The sequence below is a fragment of the Lates calcarifer genome, linkage group LG7_2, assembly GCF_001640805.2.
Source record: "Lates calcarifer isolate ASB-BC8 linkage group LG7_2, TLL_Latcal_v3, whole genome shotgun sequence".
NCBI classification, from domain to species: domain Eukaryota; kingdom Metazoa; phylum Chordata; class Actinopteri; family Centropomidae; genus Lates; species Lates calcarifer.
The window spans coordinates 2,804,878-2,826,634 of NC_066854.1; the positions used below are offsets into that span (position 1 = coordinate 2,804,878).

The following is a 21,757-nucleotide window of genomic DNA, read 5'->3' on the forward strand; positions in this document are numbered from 1 at the left end:
CATTTTCAAATTTCATTTTGTTGTAGTTTTTCATCTCTTTGTGTCACTTTGTAGTCAATGTGCATCTCTTTTTGGTCATTTTGTGGTCATTTTGCATCTTTTTGTAGTCACTTTGTAGTTGTAGTTGCATCTTTTTTTGTGCTTTCAGTATTTTTGTGGTCGTTTTGCATAACTTTGTAGTAGTTTTTCAAGCTTTAAGAAGATGATGGGAGCTTTATATCTCTTTCAGTTACATTTTGCAGGCCCCTGACCCCTTGGGCCCCTGGACATGTGACCGGTAGGCCCGTTCAGTAATCCATCCATGGCCGAAGGAGAGAAAACGACAGCTGGTTCTCCTTCTTTATTATTATCCTGGAGGAGGAGGAGATGGAGCCTTGAGCAACCTTGCCCTCCCTTTACGTCAGGACGTCGTACCGCCTCTACTCGAACACCATTGGACGAGCGTAGCCGAGCGCCGCGTTCCGATTGGCTCTCCGCGGCGTCACTCAACGCTGCTCTGTTTCCTGGTTGTAGCTGTCAAGCTACCGTTGAGATAACATCCGATGCCATCAATCGCCGCCCTGCATCGCCCCGAGCCAGTGTTATTCAGCCACAAAACAAGAAATCCTGTAAGTGGGAATGTCTGTTGTATCACACGGTGTTTTTCGGATGTTTTACAATCTTTCTAAAGAAGGTTTAACCCTGTGTTTTTTGGCAGAGGGCCAAAAAAGCGGAGCAACATCTGCAAGTTTTAGCTAGTAACAGAATAACCTCTCCTCCTCAAGTATAGCTAAGGACATACACATTTAATGTGAATATTTTGTTTTTTTTAAATCGTTAAAACAGCTAAATTATCCCTGTTTCGTTACCACTTCCTGTCAAGGTGTATAACTCATAAGATAAAGAGCTTATTCGTGACTGTTAAGACGAAGCTTGTTGCTGGTTTTTCCTCAAAGACCAAACTGGGTTGACATTTTAATCCACGGCAAGATGTCAGGTTAAAATAACACCGACTTCCTCTTGTGTGGTGATAGATAAGGAAGCAATATAACAATACAGCCACCTGCCAGTATCAGTTAATATAACGTTATAATCGTTTCCTACATTTGTCATTGCTAACAAACAAGGCTTCCAATCCTAATGTGGAAATGAATCTTAAAACGGCAAAAATGTCAATGGAATTTCGCCATGTGTTTCTCAGAAGACCAGCCCCACATTACAACCAGGAATCCCCCACCCCACCATCCTGTGCTGACTCACAGTGAGTCTGAAGGCTGATGTAAGTGAGGGTACTTTGGATTGTGAATGAGGAGGAAGAAATAGTGCCTCAGCTTCTCTCACAACAATTAGCCAGCGCTGTGGTTCAGCAGGCTAAACTACTCCCATCATCAAACTCCTGTCAGATGGTTTCCTTGGGGCTAATTATTGTCATATTTGGCCTTTATATTGTTCAGTAATGAGCAGCCTGTTAGAGGGTGTGAAAGCCTGTGGTATGCCACTGAATTGGTTTAGTTTATAGGCTGATACACAATGTATGGCTTGGTGTCGGTCAATAGGAGTACTCCAGAAGTATAGCGGAAATATAAATTAAAACCTGTTTTTATTTAACAAAGGAAGGATGATTTCTAAAATGCTGAATACTGTCTTTGCCTGAATGTAACCGTGAACGTTGTAAATAAGTCTTTAATTTGATATTTCCTAATTTGAATGAGAGATGAAGCCAATTTTAGACTTTTTAGTAGTAATTAATGTTACGAGTGAGTTACTTGAGACTGAAGCTAAATTAGTTTCATCATTTATTAAATTTCTTATTGTTTTCTCAATTAACTGACTCACTAAGTCTACGAGATATGATAAGTGATGAAAGATTTCCTAGAAAACACAAACACAATCATTTAAAGCAGTCCCAGACTAAACAACTTTTAAATGTGAACCATGAAGTGTCCAATCAAACAATAATAAAACAATCTGACCAGGCATTTAGGTTACATTTTTGGCAATTAACAGTGACTTGCTGCCAAAAAAACATAGCCCTGGCGGACATTTTACTAACCCATATTTTGTACTGATAATTTCTAATACAGTGTAGACTACCTCCTGAAACACTGTCAACCGTCAAGCTCTTCTAGAAACCCTCTGTCGCCATTATACACAGAGAGCGAGCTATAATTAATCCAGTCATATGATCGTATATTGTAGCTGACAGCTTTAGCATCTAACATATGCAGGTGTGGTTTGATAGATTACACTGTGCACTTTGGGTTCTGTGGAGAACAACTTTATAGTGAGCAATAAAAGAGGCTGTTTCATCAATCAAGGTACAGTGAATGTTTGCCTTTGGATAGATACGGCATTGTTGCAGTTTCACAATTTTATTAAATGACATATAACAGTTTCTATCTTGGTCAGAAGTTGGCTGTAGAAATATGAGACTGATTTTTGTTACTAACATTGTCTGACACAATAGTTGCTCCGACTTGTAATAGGTCATTTGTCAGACCGAACTGGTTACTGACATTTGTGCCATCTGTAGCTGTGTTTTATTAAAATGCATTAGAATCTGCTTCAGTGTATTCTACTCCCTGGAAACCTTTATTCACAGAACATTACAGTGGGAATGCAAATTGTTTTTTGGAGCTGCCCCTGGTGGGAATTGAGGCCCTCCGCCCTGCCAGGCTGGGGGCTGGTGTCATGTTCTGCTCATTATGGTGCACAGGGTCATTATGAAGACGTAACACAACAGTTGTTTGATACTAAACTGCAGATATACTGTGTATTATCTTTAATATTAATTTTAAACAACCTGTTTTCAGTCGTATTCTTGATATATATATATATGGAAGATTTACTGCATTTTCTGCTTTAATGTAATGCCCCTGCTTGAAATCCTCTTCAATAAGTGGAAAAAACAGTCAGTTAATTGAGATATTTTGATAATCAATCAGTAATATAAATCACTTTTTAAGCAAAAATGTTGAATATTCCCTGTCTCCACCTCTGCAAATATGTAGATGTCCTCCTTTTCCTTGTCTTATGTGATACTAAACAAATTATTTTTAGGTTTTCGACCATTTTTAAAGTGTCCTCTTACACTCTTTTCTGGTGTTTTATGGACCAAAAAATAATGAAAATCTATACAAGTTGAATGAGTCGGTTAGTTGCAGCTTGTTGCAGCACAAAAACTAAATATCATCCAGTCATTTCATGCATTGCACACAACAGTTAATTATCAAAGCATAGTGACTGAAACCAATCAAACAATCATTTTCATTATCGATGAATCTGTCAATTAGTGTTTTCAGCTTAATCAATTTGTCTGATCATGTAGTGTTTTAAATGTCAAAAATAATAACAAATGGCAGGTTACCAGAGGGAGCGTGGTGTCCTTTATGTGTTTATTTAGTCTGGAGATCTGTTTAAACGTGTGAATTTTATAATGATAGGACATAAAAAATAAAATTTGAAAGCACATGTTGGAAATATTTGATGATTTCAGCCTCATAAATGTGATTTGATGTGATTGTGATTTGATTTTAAACAGATTATTTTTGGACTATTTGATGTTTAATTGGTACTTTTTTCCCACTTTTTTGATGTTTAATAGCTGAAACAAATGATCATCAGATTAATTGATGATGAAAACATGTAATATATTAACAGGTATTTCCTTGAGGAGTCAAAGTTTCTTAACCTGTGTCACAGGTGATGTAAAGAGACACCAGCTCACACTAACAGCATTCCTTTGCCTCCCCACGTCGTCTTCACGTGAACTACCGGCCTGGTGTTGCAGCTTTTTAGACAGCCCCACCTCCCTCCCCCTCCACTTACAGCACTCCCCCGTGTTAGCTGGCATGCCTCCCTCACATGATCACCTGTCATGTCAGAGCCTTTTAAACCAGGTGTCCCTGCTCTGTCTCCTCACTGCACTTTACTTTTCCCACAGGGCCGATGGCGTTCAGGAGGGCTCTGAAACGGACGGTGGTCGTAGGGACCGGGGCGGTCGCCACAGTTTTCGGCCTTTCGCACCTAATCGAGTACAGAAAGACGCAGGTAAGTTAACGCAGGGTGTCACCACTGAAATTTCTGCTTTGTTTCACGAATACAGTTTGCAGGGTGTAAACATCTAGTTTTGCATGATTTAACTGAATAGCAGCCTCCTGTACATGCTGCAGCTTTTCCTCTCATGGCTGTTGCAAGACAACAGTATGTTTTTATCCTGAATAAAGTCTCCATAGCAGGGAGGAGCTGCCTTTCAGGGCATGTCCCATCTAGATTTAGGAATGTGCTGTGCAGTTACAAGACTTGTAAACATGCACTGGATCCTGATCTGCTCAGAAACAATGATAAGACAAACATATTTCCTTGCAGCAGCAGGTTTTTGCATTTTCAAAATGGTTCTCTTCTGCTTTCTGGTGCAATAAAATGTGTTATATATGTGTTGTAGCCAGCCTGGCTGTGTCTAAAGGTGACAAAATCTGCACACCAATGTCTCTAAAGCTCTTTATACCTCATTTGTTTAATTTGTAGAAGAACAGAAGCATTAAAAAATGCATCAGTTTCAGGGGATTATATGCTGAGCAGGACCAAACAACCTGCTACACCCTGTTAATTAAGAGGTGCTGCTTTGTAAATGCCATGGCTAGCAGTTTCCCTTTGTTTTCAGTCTTTATGCTAAGCTAAGTTAGCCGGCTGCTGAAGGTAGCCTCATATACCACCAGTTTTTAGTTTTTATTTAAATTTAACAAATGCAAAGGTAAGGAGGAAATTGCACAAGGAAAAAAAATGTGAGTCTTAAATAAATGTGTCACTTTTTAAATGGTTCATCCATCCATCCATTTATCCATCTCCTGCTGCTTATCCAGGTCCAAGTTGTGTTTGATTATATTAAACAGCAGGGAAATAAATGTCAGTAAATTTGTGTACTTTGGCCAGTATGACTGTGAAGCTTATATTAAATTATGTTCTGTGTGGTATTGAAAAGGTCTTTAAAGGTCAATTTAATTTGGTAAACCCTTTATATTCCCTGTATATCGCAAGTTTTGTCTCACATCATTGTTCTCCAAAACTCTTTTACTCCTAGAGTATTTGAATGGAGTACATTCTCCAAGTGATATTTAGCTGCTTGACAGTGTAGCTGGATGACACCCTAAACCTGAGGAATGATAAAAATCCACATGGTTAGAGAACAACAGGCAGTTTCCCTGCTGGTCGAGGTCTGACGTTACCGTCTCGCCTCCTGACCAGTGACGCTGGGAGCACCACTGGCCTTAAAAGACACTGGTGTTTGTCTTCCTGTCAAGCCTCAAAACTCAGCTCATCGGCTCGGCTTCGTTCGACGTGCACGAGCAGCTGTGTGACCTCTGACCTCTGACCTGGACTATTTTAGGCACAGCTACATACCAGGCTTTTATTTGACTGTACAACCTAATGTGAACTCTGCTTTGTGTCCTGGCGCGATAATCGTCTTCTCTTGCCCACCGTCGTCCTCTCAACCAAGCATGGATTGGTAAGCAAGAAGTCGACCCTGATGAAATATAATTATTTTCACAATAGTTTGTAATCATGCATGCGTCTAATCCCAGTAATTGCAATGCTGATGAGATGAATGTCCGTCTTGTCTCCTTTAGCAAGGGCATATGGCTTGGGGAAGTTTTCAAGAAAAGCGGCCGATTGGCTATTAGCATGGGCCTTGCTGTGCCATTCAGTGACTTAACTTGATTACGGGGGGCACGCTGGGGCTTAATTCTGCGGCACCGTTTGTCTGTATGCATCATCAAAAATAGACAATGATTATATCATCGTCTTGTTTGCGGCTGCGGGTCCTAAATTACAAACGCCTGCTACTATTTGCAAGTCAAATGCCGCGCTGGCTTCAAAGCAGCTTGATGCAATCATTTACCTCAACTGCTAAATAGAAAAATGAATAAATATTTCATTAGAAGTGAAATCCCACATCCTCGTATCAGAGGGGAGCTGTGTTTTTTTTTATTGTAGTTGTGATTATTTCTTTAAATTAATTATTTTGCTAATCAAACAATGGGTGTGAATGATGTTCACAGGCTGGAATGGGATTTATTTTGCGGGTTTTGCAAAGTTAAGAGCATATTCCAGCAGGTAACCATTAACAAACTTTTCTTTGCTACTAATCACATCAAGAGTATGTTCAGTTTTTTTTTAGCAACACTTCACTTGGAAACTAAAGGTGAAAATGAGACATCATAAGCACATTATTATCTCATGTTCCACCAGGAATAGCTGCAGAAAACCAATCTCTGAGATTGAAGGCTCATTCTTGGTTTGGTTAAAAATGCTTTCAAACTGCACTACATGTGTCACTTGTTGTAAATTAGGCGAGGGTGGCAGAAGTGTTAAGGTGTTAATCTCAAAATCTTATGTAAAGCAACATTTTCCCTTAAACTTTCAGCTTCAGACACACTGTGACTTGTAACAGGGAGAATGGAGCCTCTGTCATTCCCTCTCTGCTCCCCGAACGCCTGTTGCTCTGTGTAACTCTGGTGAACAGGTACAATCTCCCTCTAACTGAGAGACAGTCAGCGGCTTAAACAGCTTGAATCAGAGTAATGCTGAACTGTAGGTCAGTTAAAAAGACTCTTAAGTCATTAAACACCAGTGTTCATCTCTGATATCCAGCCAGGAAACTTTGAAAATATCAAGAATTTTGAATGGAGTTTGGTCCAAATTGGTTCTGCACTTTTTGTGTAGTCCTGCTGAAAAACAAACAAACAAACAACATGCTGTAGCTGTTACTTTATACCTCGTTGTTGCTGTCCAGTAAAAGAAAGAAGTACCAAAAAAGTCATCTTTAAAGATCAGAAATGTTTGTTTCTGTAATTTGTTTAAGTTAAAACAATCAGCTGGTATTTCATTGTCACGTTTTTTAAACTCAGGCAGTGACTTCAAACTCAATCATAATAACTGAGATTATGGTGCCGCAGGCTTCACATCACTCACATTATTATAACAGTAATGCACGTCTGTACACACATTATACTGTATTCCATCCATTATAACACTATAATGCATGTTATAAGCAAACATGCAACTGTTTGTCTTACAGTAACATCATATGCAGTCACACTAAATCCATAATCTGTGAAGATAAATGCATATTATTGTGCATGCAGTGTGTTTATAATGTTTCAAACTTCACCTCAAGGAAAATGTTGCTGTGTTTGCACTCTTTTAATTTAATTTAATTTAATAGAGTTTTTAACATAGACATCTACTATTTTGCGCAATCTTAGGGAATTCAGAGTCATCTTTAGGTGTTGTGTGCTCATTGTGTTTGCGTCGGTGTATCTGTGTTACACCCAGGCTCGGTTAGCCTACGTGACGGCGGAGGCGGAGCTGAAGGTTCCCTACGCGGATGAGCTTCCCTCCCGGGAGGCGCAGCTCACAGCGCTGAAAACCACAGAAGAGTTTGACGTTCTGGTCGTTGGAGGAGGGGCCACAGGTGCAGGATGTGCCTTAGACGCTGTCACGCGCAGTAAGCTCACCATCAGTCTGCTTTTGAATGCATCATTCTCCTGGGATGTAACAGGTTTTAGCTCTGTAACTGTCGTTAGTGAGGAATGACAGTTAACAATGGTCTTGCTTGAAATACACTTTCAGGTCTCAAATGCACTGTTTTGTTTTGTAGATATTTATTCATTGATATTTACTTTTTCCATCTACTTCACCTCATTTGTGCAGTTTTACAGTCACAGTTGATAAAAATAAATGTACTACAGAAAAGAGTATTTATGATATTTTTGTCTGGTCTGTAATCATTTCCTCAGACCTAAAGACCGCCCTCGTAGAGAGAAGCGACTTCTCCTCGGGGACAAGCAGCCGGAGCACAAAGCTAATCCACGGTGGAGTCCGCTACCTTCAGAAGGCCATCATGCAGTTAGACTATGAACAGGTTCCTCCTCACCTTCTTTATTCTTTATCTTCATCTCTTGTTTTCACTGTTTGCTTTTCTTTAATTCTTATTCTGTGTCTGAAAACAGTACATGATGGTGAAAGAGGCCCTCCACGAGCGAGCCAACCTCCTGGAGATAGCACCTCACCTGTCTGCGCCGTTACCCATCATGCTCCCTGTTTACAAGTAAGTGTCAGACTCATACAATAAATGATTTATCTAAAAACTGCACAAACAAGCAGGTATTTAACAGGTCAAAATGATGAAAATCTCTGTGTTTTTATTTCCAAGATGGTGGCAGTTGCCTTACTACTGGGCAGGGATCAAGATGTACGACTTGGTGGCCGGGATTCAGTGCCTGAAGAGCAGCTACGTCCTCAGTAAGACCAAGGCCTTGGAGCTGTTCCCCATGCTGAAGAGGGACAAGCTGGTAGGAGCGATCGTTTACTACGACGGTGAGCCAACGCCAACGTCATTTAAGGCTTTTTTTTGCTTTGCTTTAATTTGGATATTCTCACAGAGACACTACAGTGTGTGGACAGTAACCTAAAAGCTATGCAGTGTTTGTTGATTCATTTCTTATCTCTGTATTTTCTGAACAAGGCAGCTCAGTCAGTCTTCCTGCTTTTGCCCTTTTCACTTCTTCCAAACTACAGGCAATAAATTAAATCAGTTAGCCAGTGATGGAGTAATGGAAATTATTATGAATCATGAGAGCAGGATGATTTAAAGTCGAGCGGTGTAACTGGAGCTACCTGAGTAATGACACGAACAGCCTGGAAATCCCTCAAGTTCCTTATGAAAATGTGACTTTGCGTCACAAGATAAATCAGGAGATGATTAAAGATTTAGAAGATAATCAAAATCATAGTAGGTCATCTGACTAGTCTCTAATTATTCAGTTTTTCCTCTGAAATACAGGATAGTTCACAGTTTCAGGTCTCTGAAATTAATCAAATGTAACACAACAGACATTTCTTTGTTTTAAACCTTGTTATGTTTTTAGGTCGTCTGTTCCATTCTCATGAACGTCAACATCATATCTCATTAACTCCCTGAAAGAATCCCTTCAAATTTGGCACAAGCATTGACTTGGACTCAAGGATGAACCAAATAGGTTTTGGTTGCCAAAGGTCAAAGGTCAAGGTCACTGTGACCTCACAAAACACGCTTACGTCAACCGTGAGGCGGCAGTTCTACTCCTTCAAATCCTAACTCAGTCAAATCTCAGTCTCAGATTTGATACACATCCAGGTGCATCAGATGCAGATTGACAGCATTTCTGAGTCTCAGGGTCGAGAGTTCATGGTTTACTCTCTTTGACGAATCTGCAGTTATCTGTTTTTTACGGGAAAGCGCAATTGCAGATTTCTGAGTAGCCTGACATATTGTGAAACCAGCAATATATTGTGCAACTCCACTGGCTGAAGCATGTAGTGACCCTGAGTAAAAACAGAACAAAAAAGTGTTGGGTTCGAGGGACACAAGTCAAAAACGATGGAAAGTACTGTTGTAGAAATTGTGCAGAAATATTAAGATGCAGCCACACAGGAGATTAAAGATTACACTCTGTTAAAAAAGGCCTCAGATGTAAATCTTGCCCGTGGCGCTCACATGTCCACTGGTCCCTAATAAAATGTGTTGACAGGCTGGTAGGATGCCCTCTCCTCCCCTGTGGCAGTAAAAGGTTGTGTGTTCCCTGGAATGGGTGTGGAGGAGAACCAAACATATGCTGAGTGTCCAGCTGAGTGTGAGGAGATTTGAGCCCTGGGCGTTGTTTCCTCTCTGCACGCCAAAAATAACAACATTGTGTCTGCAGGCAATGTGACTGTTACTATAGGCTTCACTGGGTATCGGCTCGTTGCATCCATTCATAACAGGTTGCTATGTTTTTTAGATGTGAAGACTGATATTTTAAATTGTTACAGTGAGATGAGAAGAAAAAAACCTGTTTATGCAGTTAAAAATGATGTGACTCTTATAAGATGGTAATATTTGTGCTGTAAAATGTAAAAATATAAAATATAAGTGGTCAGATAAACTGGATTTACCGCAGGCTGGAAAAAGGGAAGAGCATTTTCTTTTTTCTTGGTGCAAAGCAGCATATGTTTGATTTCCACCTCCTCCTCCTCCCACTCCTACTTCCCACCATCATCTGCTCTGAGGTGGAGGGGGGGAGGTGGGGGGAGACAGGGCTGGGATGGTGGAGGGGTGGGGGCGTCTCTTCTCCAATTATGCCGTCTGGAACAATCACGCCCGTGACATTTCGAAATCTGACCTTCTCTCCCGGCGGTGTAGAGCGCAGAGGAAGAAGTGCCGTCGTCGTCGTCGGTCGGACCGGCTGAGCAACAGCTATTTCTCCCGCTGTCTTGGTTACCGCGGCTCCTGCTGCCACCGACAACAGCTTATTCTCACAAACACAGGACGGCGAATGTGTAGGCCTAATCCTCTCATTTTGAATTGGCTGGGTGGTGTGTTTGTTTGTATGCACCAAGCAGCTACAGTGAGTTTGTGCTGCTGTAGGTAACAGCCATATCTCCTCCTACAGTGGTTTATTACCAGTGCATTTCCAGGGGTGTCTCTAATATTTTGACCCCCTCATGTTTATAAATGGGAAGGATAAAAGGTTAGAAACACCCTGATTATAATGTAGTTCAGCACCATCTTTAACTTGTATGTTAAAGAAAAGCCTGAAATGGCAAATAAATGTAGTCAACATAGAAATTATTTATTACTTTATACTGCATATTTGAAGGAGTAGCGCTGTTTAGAGAAGGTAATTAGCCTCTTGTCTCGTAAACACAAAGATGGCTGAAGCTCTTGTTAAGTAAACAGCTGCTAATGCTAACATTAGCTATGTACTGGTAGCAAAAACTTACATAAAGCCAATTTAAAGTGGTCCTGGTTTTGCTTTTCCTCACATTGTAAATCAGTCTGGGTAAGAAACCGTCTCTGACACTTCCTCTTTGTCTCCTTCAGGGCAGCACAATGACGCCCGTATGAACCTGGCCATCGCCCTTACCGCCGCTCGCCATGGCGCCGCCATCGCCAACTACACAGAGGTGGTCCACCTGCTGAAGACAAAAGACCCGCAGACTGGCAAGGAGAAGGTGTGTGGTGCCCACTGCAAGGACGTCATCACAGGTGAGGCATACAGGCAATTTTTAAAAGCCTTTCAAATAATTGATATAGTTTTCTTTTTAAATGTAGCTATTTTAGCTGCAAAATTTGTGTCAGGTAACACTTTGACCTCTACGTTTTAGTGTTAAATGTCAGTCAGACTTTGATGATTTTAAAGTTTTGTGATGCTGCTGTCGCATTTTAGGAGGCAAAAAAAAGCAAGAGGTCCCTTTATAGAGTAAAATCAGTCAAATCATTTATTCAAAACTTCTATCAAGTTACTTTTCTGTTTTATTTTGTCCTGTTAAATCAAGTCAAGTTGTATTTTTCACTGTAATACCAAACGAAAATTTGTCTCCCTTCCTCTTTATCAGGAGAGGAATTTGACGTCAAAGCCAAGTGTGTGATCAACGCCACCGGCCCGTTCACCGACTCTCTGAGGAAGATGGACAACCAGGAAACCAGTAACATCTGCCAACCCAGCGCCGGCGTTCACATCGTCATCCCTGGTTACTATAGGTACCACACTCTTCAACTGACATGAATTTGCATTGAAGCCGTGGAGACGTCCGCTATTTCAAATGCATTAACTCGTACATATTTATTCCTGAGTGTTTCCTCATTCCTCTGTGTAAATACTAAGCCAGCTAAACTATTATCTGACCTATACTTACATGCACAGGACAATCCTCTCTGGTTAAGATACAGCAGAGCAATAGAGTGGTTCTGTTGAAGTCGGGGGTTTTTAAAGTTCAGCGAAGCTTATTGAGCGAAACCCGAGGGAGCGCGAGCCCTTTGAACAGCGGCAGAAATGCCAACCACCTAATTCTCTTCCTCCCTTTCTCTCGTCTTCCTCCTGCCCACTATCTGCCACCCCCTCCTCCTCCTCTTCCTCCTGCTGCTTTTATTCCTCACCTCCTCAGTTTGCTCCTCACCTTTTTGTTTGTTTTAATAATGAGTCCTCTCTTTGGTTTTTTAACAGCCCTGACAACATGGGTCTGCTCGATCCGGCCACGAGCGACGGGCGCGTCATCTTCTTCCTGCCCTGGGAGAAGATGACCATCGCCGGCACGACCGACACCCCCACCAACGTGACGGCTCACCCGATCCCGGGGGAGGACGACATCAACTTCATCCTGAGGGAGGTCCGCAACTACCTCAGCCCTGACATAGAAGGTGCAGTGTTCTCGTAACAATCCTGAAACATGTTTCATCGGACTGTTTGAGAGTTTGCAGAAAAGCAAGTCTTAAAGCAAACAGAAAATAAAGTTAGATAAAGTTTATTTGCACAGTCAAATAACATATATGACACCTCAGGCTCACAACAGCAGTGTTTCCCAACTGAGTTCTCTAAGACGACGAGAAAAAGCTCCTTTAAAAAATCAAAAGAAATTGAAGAAAACATGGGAAACTCGTGGAGAAAATCCTGCTTTTATTTTATTATTTTTACCGTCACATGTCTTTTGAGTCGGTGTTGCTTGTTTTGGATATCTACGGTTTTTGTCCCTTAAAGTAAAGGTAAAACTGATTAATCTCATCTTAAGACGTTGTACATGTCCAGAAATGTCTTCTCATATAACTCTGCTGCTCTGTAACATTTAGAACTGGTCCTGGTTTTGGTTCACCTGTGTGCTACAAACTGAAATGTGACTGTGTCTGCAGTGCGGCGAGGAGACGTGTTGGCAGCGTGGAGCGGCATCCGTCCCCTTGTCACTGACCCCAACTCCAAAGACACTCAGTCCATCTGCAGGAACCACATCGTCAGCATCAGCGACAGCGGACTGGTCACCATCGCCGGTCAGTCACTCTCTGTCTGTGTGGATCGTTTTAAACTCTGATTATCTGATTTGTATTAATGCCGAGTTCTGTCTGCGTCCAGGTGGGAAGTGGACCACCTACAGGTCCATGGCTGAAGAGACTCTGGATGCAGCCATCAAAGCCCACGGCCTCTCAGCTGAGCCCTGCAAGACTGTCGGTCTGATGCTGGAGGGGGCGAAGGGCTGGACGCCAACCCTCTACATCCGCCTGGTGCAGGACTACGGCCTGGAGAATGAGGTAAGAGACATAAACAACACAGCGTAAAGGTGGATAAGATCTCGTCTCTTTCTTCACTTCTTTATCATCCATTTTTAAAAAAGTCACAGAGAGACCAGGAGACCGTGACCCCTCCTGTGACCCAACCCAGCAGTGTAGTATGCCAAATTAGCTATTAGCAGCTCCTGTTTGCAGTGTGCTCATGGAAAAACAGACAGCTATCACTGGATTAATTTGAGACTGAAGAGAACTTAAAAATGCGAAAAATTTCAGGCAAGTTCTGTTCTTGTAAGGATCGCCTTTTTCCAGTTTGTTCTAAGTGGGTTTATGGACATTTATACACCATGGACATTGGAGATAATGATATCCTCTGAAACTATAAGCGACTCTGAATCTAAAAATGTGCATTTTGTGTCCGTGTGTTCAGATTTGAATGAGTTATGATTTTGATAAGGAGAGCAACAATCAAGCTTTTAAGAACTTTATTGCCTTCATGAGCTGTCAGAGTGTTTAATAAGATATTTTCTAGAGAGAAATTAACTTTAATAGCAGCTCTACTAACTCTACTGTACTCACACTCATCTACAAACAAACCTGTAAATGCTCAGACACATTCACTGTCTTCTTCTCCAGCAGCAGCAGTGGAGCTGACATTAAAGCCGCTGCTGTAACAATGCTGACATTTCTACTACACAAAAGACTGGACACACGTGGAAATGCACTGTACACTGAACAATTTATCAATGGCATTAAGTAAGGGCACATTGATTTACATCAGCCACATGCCATCTTTCCAATAATTAGCCTGAGTGTTTTCATTAAATCCAATAGGACATTGTTTCATGAAGAAAAAGTACTCGTACACCGAGTGCCTACAGTATACTTACTCCTCATTAGAGGCATTCGGCTCCGGCTCTGACGTTCTCTCAAATATTCCTAAAAGGTCACTGTTGATATTTGGACAGCGTTTGCCCTTTTCCACATGATCGGCAAGCGGACGATCTGAATGGCAAATAGACCGTCTCGTGTTCTGTAAACATGTGACACCTCATTGACAAAGTGGCGCTAACGTTTTATCGTTTAACTCCGAAGAGGTGAAACCGATCATGAGAGTACCAGGAGCTCCCGCGACGATCTGCTTTGTTTAACCTGTAATTGAAACCAGTTTGAGTTTCAGTGAAAGTCCCAAGAGGGTTAATTGAGGAACTAGACGTGAAGCCACTGTTGTAGAGTTCAATTTAGAGCTTTAAGAAGTGAATCAATCAAAAAAAATCAATTGATTTGATCGTATGAGTGATTTTTCAAGCAAAAATACCAAAGATCTCGTCGCTCCAGTAACGTTTTACAATTTAAAGACATCTCTTTGGGCCTCAGGGCATTTTTCTTTATTTTCTGATGTGATAGAAACAATCTAACTGCTAGAGAAAATAATCCTCCGACCAGTCGACAGTGACAGCCATCATTAGTTGTTGTTGTTAAGTTCAGTGGGTTACATTTCTTCTCAAAAGAGTAAATTTGTTTTATGATAATATGCATTTAGTTAAAGAAGAGATGAGCTGTTGAATTTTTAGCCTGTTATTATGATGTAGTGTTGTCTTTATTACTGATGGATGTGTATTTACTTACAGCCTTAAAAAAGCATAAAATTACAGCTACAAATCATTTCAGACATTTTATCAGTATTTTTTTCAGAGATTTTTCCGACAATTTCTGAATGTTTTTTTGTTGTTGTTTTTTAAATACACACACACTTCTTTCTTTCATATTGCATTTTTGATCTTTTTCCTCTGTGCACAGGTAGCTCAGCACCTGGCTTCAACATACGGAGGGAAGGCATATGACGTGGCGAAGATGGCCGAGGTCACCGGGCAAAGATGGCCGATCGTAGGGAAGCGACTGGTGTCTGAGTTTCCTTACATCGAGAGTGAGGTGAAGTCAGGTTTCATGCAGATAATTAATTGTCTAGTTGTGTGTTTCGAGGATTGTTTTTGTCTCATGCGAGAGTGTGTCTTCTGTCTCAGGTGCTGTATGCGATTAAGGAGTACGCCTGCACCGCCATCGACGTCCTCGCCCGACGAACACGCCTGGGTTTCCTGAACGTGCAGGCAGCCGACGAAGCCCTCCCACGCATCGTCCAGATCATGGGGAAGGAGCTGGACTGGAGTCAGGAGAGGAAGACGGTATGATTTTACTACAACAGCTCATTTTATATATTCATTTCTTTCCTGAACAAGAGAGAGGGAATTCAGATTTCTCTTCTCTCTCTGTGGTTTGTGTGAAATCCAGGCAGAGCTCGAAGCAGCCAAGAAGTTTTTGTACCACGAGATGGGCTACAGGTCTCGTTCTGAGCAGCTGACCAGGACGTCAGAGATCAACTTAGACTACCAGGAGGTTGTCAGGTGGTTAATTCCCTTCTTTCCTTATGACATGGAAATCCTAAATCCTTCATTTTCTGTTTCTGATGGAAGCTGCTGATGGTCTCTTCAATAACGGTTGCAGTTAAAACATATAGAATATTAGAGTCAGTTCAGTTTGTTCTGCAGATATTATATAAATAAAAGGCAAAGCACCAAAGAAGAATTATGTAACCTGCAACCAACAAAATGAAATAAAATAAACTGAACGTGGTTTAACCCACAGACTGTAACTGGCACAGTTTAGTTGAAGCTGTTTCGTTAATAAGAGTTAATAACGTCTCATCTGTTTGACAGATACAAGAAACGTTTCCACAAGTTTGACAAAGAGAGCAAAGGATTCATCACCACTGTCGACGTCCAGCGAGTTTTGGACGTGAGTTTTCCTTCATCTCCTTTTCTTTCTTTCACCCTCACACACCTGTCTTCCTTATAATATTATCGATCCCTGGTCTTGTGTTTTTTCACTGCAGAGCATCAACGTCCACATTGATGAAAACGCGCTCCATGAAATCCTTAACGAGGTGGACCTCAACAAGAACGGACAAATTGAAATTGATGAGTTCCTGCAGGTATGTTAACATGCAGACAGGAAACACTATGAGGAGAGAGATGTTCGATATTAACGCTTTTCTCATGACAAATAACTGCACATATTCACAGCAGCCGATCAAAACCTTCAGAGGTGCTTCATTAGCTCCTGTCCTAATTGTTTTAGTGTCAGCAACCAACTGGAGTGAAAACCTCACATTAATTCCAGTTATTATTATTTTTTTAATATTATTTTGAAGCATCCTCGTCCTTATTTTTTCCACAGTGGGTAGATTTTTGAAAACATGTCTATGAAACAACCTAATAGGAGAAATCTGCAGCTTTCAATCGCAAATCTAGTTTTTAGAAATGTTTAACAAGTGAAAACAAAATAAAATATATTTACGAGTGGAGAGATTCACGGTATTTCTATAGAATCCTACTCATTTCTGAAAAAAGAAAAGGTATCGTCTCACTGTTTTGCCTCAACACTGCAGTAAATGTCAGTTCAGAATCACAGCAGGGTGCATTTAATATAAAAATATGATTTACACTCATGTTCAGTTTCTAATTACCTCCTAAAACCTTATTTTCCCGCAATGAGTGTAAAACCGTCCACTGCTTTCAGACTATTTCAACAATAGAAATAATGACTCCTCTCTCACACAAACACAGTCCACAGTGTGTGTGTGTGTGTGCTCAGAAAAGCTAAAGGTCAGTTTTGAATTCAGTCTTTATTGTACTTCCTCACTGCAACAAAAAATCCTCCTCATCCAGTCAGTTTGTGTCTGTAATTAAACCTCATTTATGAATATTTCAACCTGTTTCCAGTAGAAATGGACACATTTCAGGGATTGTAAAGACATGAATTAAGGAAGTTTCTGCACAGAATTAAGAAAATAAAGCTTCAAATGTTAATTTTCATTAGAAACAGATGCAAACTGTTTCACTTTTTCTAAGAAAATAAGATTTTGGAGACTCAACAACAGATATCTTTGTTGCAGATAAAAAAAACAACAAATCTGACAGTAAAAATGAGCACACACACTTTGAGTTGTGGTGTGAGTTTGTGCAGCTTCAGCCGATGAGAGGATCTATTAATACCTAACACCTCTGTCAGTGTCCGCCCCTCTCAGGACGTGAAAGCTGGATAATAGAAGCTCTGGGGAATTTGCTTTGCTGCTTTTTTCCGGCTATTTTTCTTTCCTTTTTTTTCCCTCAGAAAAACTTTTGCATGCAGCAGCGTTTTCTTTTTCTACCACCTACCTTTTCTTGCTTCAGAAACTGTGATTAAATCAGATTTTTATGTAGATATTTTATCCTGAAATACAGCTCTATACCTACTTATAGATGTGTGTTTTTATACCGTAGATATTCTTTCAGAATCTCAGGAAACTGGCAGCAAAATGTCAAAACTCTCAGTGTTATCGCCCAGATAATAACATATCCCTCCTCCATACACGCTGCAACGTTTCATCTGGTTTCTAAACCTGCAGCGCAAATTATCCCGTCGTCCACCTGAGACGTCAACATCCGTCCCCTGCAAACAGAAGGTGTGAAGTCTGAACCCCGAGCTAATGAGAGAGGAGAATCTCTGTCAGCCGCTTTTGTGTAATGAGGCCTGAAGTGTGTCTAGGCTCCGTCGCTAAATGACTTCCTCACAGAGTCGTTACAGGAGAGAGCCTGATGACAGTGGATGATTTAGTCTTCATTAGTGGCCCCCAGAGCCACACGATAAATCAGAGTCAGAGTAACCGTTATTTAATCATGCATGTCGTGTGTTTTATGATACTGAATGTCCATGTTTGTCTCTGCTTGTATGTTACTCTTGACCTGCTCGTGGATGACTTAGAGACGGCAAACTGGTAGTGTTGAACTGATGGGAAACTGGTACTGTAACCCTGGTGTTTAACAGAGAAAGTTACACCATTTTTACATCCGAATGGCTGACGGGAAAAAACAAGACTAAAACCACGGCCCAACAAGTGTTAAAGCTGCACTAGGTGACATGAATGAGTGGGTTTAAACTTCACAAGCTGAGGATAAGTCTGGTGATATTCTTTCTTTCTATTTCTTGTTTCTGATTATTTTTATTGTCAGTTAATCTGCTAATCAGATTATTTTTAATCCACTGATTGTTCAGATTTATGTTTTCATTTCTAAATTTCCAACAGCCTGAGCTGATGTTTTATTAAAACTAAATGTCAAAAACCCAAAAACCATAAAATCCTCAAATTTGAGAAATGACTAAAAAGATCAATTAATTTTCTGTCAGTCGACTCATTGATTAATCGACCTCAGAGTAGATTTCATCTTAGAATCTGAAGGGCTGAATCACACCTAGTTCAACTTTAACTCAAGATCTCCACCTGAGGAAAACAGCTGGTCCGACACGTTAACCTTTCCCCTCGCTGCTCTCCGAACACTCTTTAACATGTTCTCTGCTGTTTCCTCTGCAGCTGATGAGCGCCGTGAAGAAGGGACAAGTGTCAGACAGCCGCCTCGCCATCCTGATGAAGACGGCGGAGGAGACTCTGGATAAGAGAGGGCCGGTGACGGTGGACCGAAGCGGGGGTGGAGTCTGAGGAGGAGGAGGAGGAAGAAGAGGAGGAGGATTTCAGGGATGCCAAGACAAAAACCTTCAGCTGCTTCTTCTCCTTTTTAAAGGTGGTAATGATACAAAAAAGAGAAGACGTTCTGGTCTCATGCAAATGGCGCCATTTGAATGACAATATTGCAATCAAGCACACGGCGGGATGAATTTGGCCAAATCAAGTGTCGACCTGCAGCACTCCTGAGTGTGTTTTTGGTGAAACTGAATCTAATGAATGAGGCTGAGGTTTGTTAGTCATGAAGTCAGAGAGCCAGATCTGTTTGTTTGTTCGTCTTGTCCTCAAGTGATTGGGTCTCAACATCCGGTGCCTCCGATACTAACACAGCACACAATGTACCTGTTTTATATGATGATGTTTTAATTACGGTCGTTATCTTTGTAGTGTCTCTGACTCTCCTTTTTAAACCTCATTTCCAACATTAGCGACACTGATTGTTGTGTAAATATCGTCCTCAATGAGATGCAGCTCTTTCAGACGGCAGCTGAGCTTTAGGTGATGCTTTATTTTACTGGTTTTAATTTCCTGATATTTCCCTGAAAGTTTCCTGGAGAGAATTTTGTAATTTTGTGACAGTTATAGGAAATAATCGACGACGTGTAGTTACATTTCTTAGGAAGGTGCACGCCAGACTACAGAAACGCCCGGGCTCCTTTTTATTTCTTCAAACCAATCACAGTCGTCGCTAAGCTCAGGATGCAGCAATGGTGCCAAGGAGAATGTTAGCTAATGTTAGCCGTCATTAAAATGGTTAAAGCCTCACAAATAAAACACCACAAAAAACAGTAAAAGATGCACATCGATCCAAATCTTTCAGGAAACTAAAAGAGTAGCTCTTCAGGTTTTTCTTCAGCTCTTTCCAGATAACTTCCTGTGAGGGAACAATTTAAAAGTAAAGCGTCACCAATCGCCTCAGTGAGCTGTTCCTGATCTTAACGTGTTACAAGCACTCGTCAGGTAACACTTAATGTTTCTTAAAGCACTCTGAAATGTTTCTGAGGTACTCCTGCTGCCTGCTCTGAAGCCTGAAGAGGTGTTTTAGGGTTTTTTTTTTTTTTTTTTTAAGCTGATGTGGGGTATTTTGCATCTTCCTGTTCACTGCGTTTTCCATCTGTTGCACTACCAGCAAACTACTGATGTTTACATGACGAGGTTTCCAGCTTTAGCGTTACTGTTCAAGGATGTTCATGCTTTTATATCACTGCTCTTCTATATATATATATATATATATATATATATATTTTGAGAATTATTTATTCCTTTTTCTTTCTGTGCAGTCACTTAAATATAAACAGAGATTTTATTATATTTCAAAGTGCATCACAAAAATAGGATTATAAAGGGATTTTGAGTTATTTAGTTTTAGTGTAATTGCACGCTATGTGTTAAACTTATTCTCTAAATAATGTAAAGCAGAATCTTTATTTTTACTACGTGTGTTTGAAGTGGAGTTTAGTGTTTTATTTCCATGATCTGAAAAGCTGTATTAACGCACATAGTCTGTCTGACGGCAGCAAAGTGATACTTCTATAATCCTGCATGCTGTTAGCTGCTGTTTCCATTGTTTATGTGACAGAAATAAGATTTATACATGTTTTACTTCACAGTTTTAAGGGTAGATGTAGAGGCAGTGCACTGTGTGAATGTATCATTTATGCCTTGACGTGCCTGAGATATGACACTGAACCATTTACACTCCCATGTTCAACAAACAGAAAATAATGTTGAGATATTTTTATCATTTATAACAGTTATTACATAAAGAATAGTATTTAAACTGCAATATATGTCAATATATGTGTGAGCAGAGGCCTGTTGTGAGAGAGGAGCCGCCATGTTGGAAAAGATACCGACCAGCGTTTGAGTAATTTGGGGTTTGATGGTGATATTTTTAGTGGTTATTTGGCTTGTATGACTTAAAGGAGACTTTTATTTTGAAGGGCTATGTGTCGAACCACAATACTGACTGAACAAAGGTCTAGTGCTGAAATCTGGTCTGATGTGTAGTGGGTTTTTTTTACTAATTTTATGATCAGATTGTTCCTGTTTTAAATGAAAATGTTTCCAGGTTTTAGTGTGTTTAATTATATTTACTTCAAAATATGACATTTATATTTGTTTTATTTATTAATCATTTAACGAACAGACCTGAACAAAAGTGAGAAACCAGTATGAAAAAAAAACGACAAAAACATTACACAACCCTCATTGATTTGTTTGATGCAGATGTTTTTTCCTCTGAAACAACAGTCAGATCATCATGTGACACTAAAACTCCCTCTCCTCTTTTAAAATACAGAAAAATGAACAGACAGCAGCTCCTCCTCACCACAGGCCTCTGTTAAAGGTGTTTTATTGTGAAAGAAGTGTGTGTGTGTGCAGACTGTGCTTCCTTATTGCCTTTATGTTATGATTTCTATTCACTACCTGCTGCAGGTGTTGGGATTTTCTTTGGACTCTGATTATTTTTACGTAGTTAAATCAAATCATTCCACACTTCATGTATCAAACACACTGTAACCGTTACTGAAGAGCGTGTGTGTCAGTATGTGGTCACATGGGGGTTCAACTACAATACCTCCGACACTGAGGACCCTTCAAACTGCCAACACCGGCCCAACGTCGAGAATAGCTCATGGGCAGCACGACTTAAATCCTGATGTTTGATTGTCTTCTTTTGGATGAAATTACAGCTTTATCCTGGGCTCAAAGAGAATCATATTCCTCTGTCTTTTACTGTAAGAATACTGTGAGTCAGTCTTCAGGTAAAAAGGAAACAAAGCAATTATCTAATTAAATGTATCTGGTTGCTTGAAAAGCTTTTTTTTCTTTTGTGTTGTTTCCTTTGTGAATATCATTCATAGCTGGCGTCATAACAGCAGAGAGAAGTGATGTGACAGCCTGCGAACAGGACTGAAAACGTCTTTTCTCTTTTATTTGAATTTATATTTAAGTTTGATGGGTTTTTTGTTGTCCTTGAATTACTGAAAGTTTTAAGTTAAAAATCTGGAGAATAACAACAGTCACTTGTTTTTTGTGCTAAAATGAGTCAGTTGTTGATAATTGGTTAATTTTTTATTTCCAATGTGAAGATTTGTTCATTTTCTCTCTTTCATATCAGTGTACATTTATTATCTTTGGGT

The 21,757-nt window shown here is 40.4% G+C and overlaps 1 protein-coding gene across 2 annotated transcripts; it reads left to right on the forward strand.

The window, feature by feature from the left end:
- Window positions 1-467: 467 nt before the first annotated feature.
- gpd2 (glycerol-3-phosphate dehydrogenase 2 (mitochondrial)) lies at window positions 468-21,432 on the forward strand. 2 transcript variants are annotated; one of them, XM_018661150.2, is made up of 18 exons: window positions 468-608; window positions 3,923-4,029; window positions 5,477-5,485; window positions 7,315-7,486; window positions 7,779-7,903; window positions 7,992-8,089; window positions 8,195-8,358; window positions 10,883-11,047; window positions 11,398-11,542; window positions 12,006-12,199; window positions 12,686-12,820; window positions 12,903-13,078; window positions 14,855-14,986; window positions 15,079-15,237; window positions 15,344-15,456; window positions 15,769-15,847; window positions 15,945-16,043; window positions 18,462-21,432. In XM_018661150.2, the coding sequence occupies exons 2-18, from the start codon at window positions 3,928-3,930 to the stop codon at window positions 18,585-18,587; spliced, it is 2,193 nt and encodes a 730-aa protein (XP_018516666.1). In that variant the 5' UTR covers window positions 468-608; window positions 3,923-3,927; the 3' UTR covers window positions 18,588-21,432. The 2 variants fall into 2 exon arrangements, with proteins under 2 accessions (XP_018516666.1, XP_018516667.1); XM_018661151.2 differs by lacking the exon at window positions 5,477-5,485.
- Window positions 21,433-21,757: the final 325 nt, after the last annotated feature.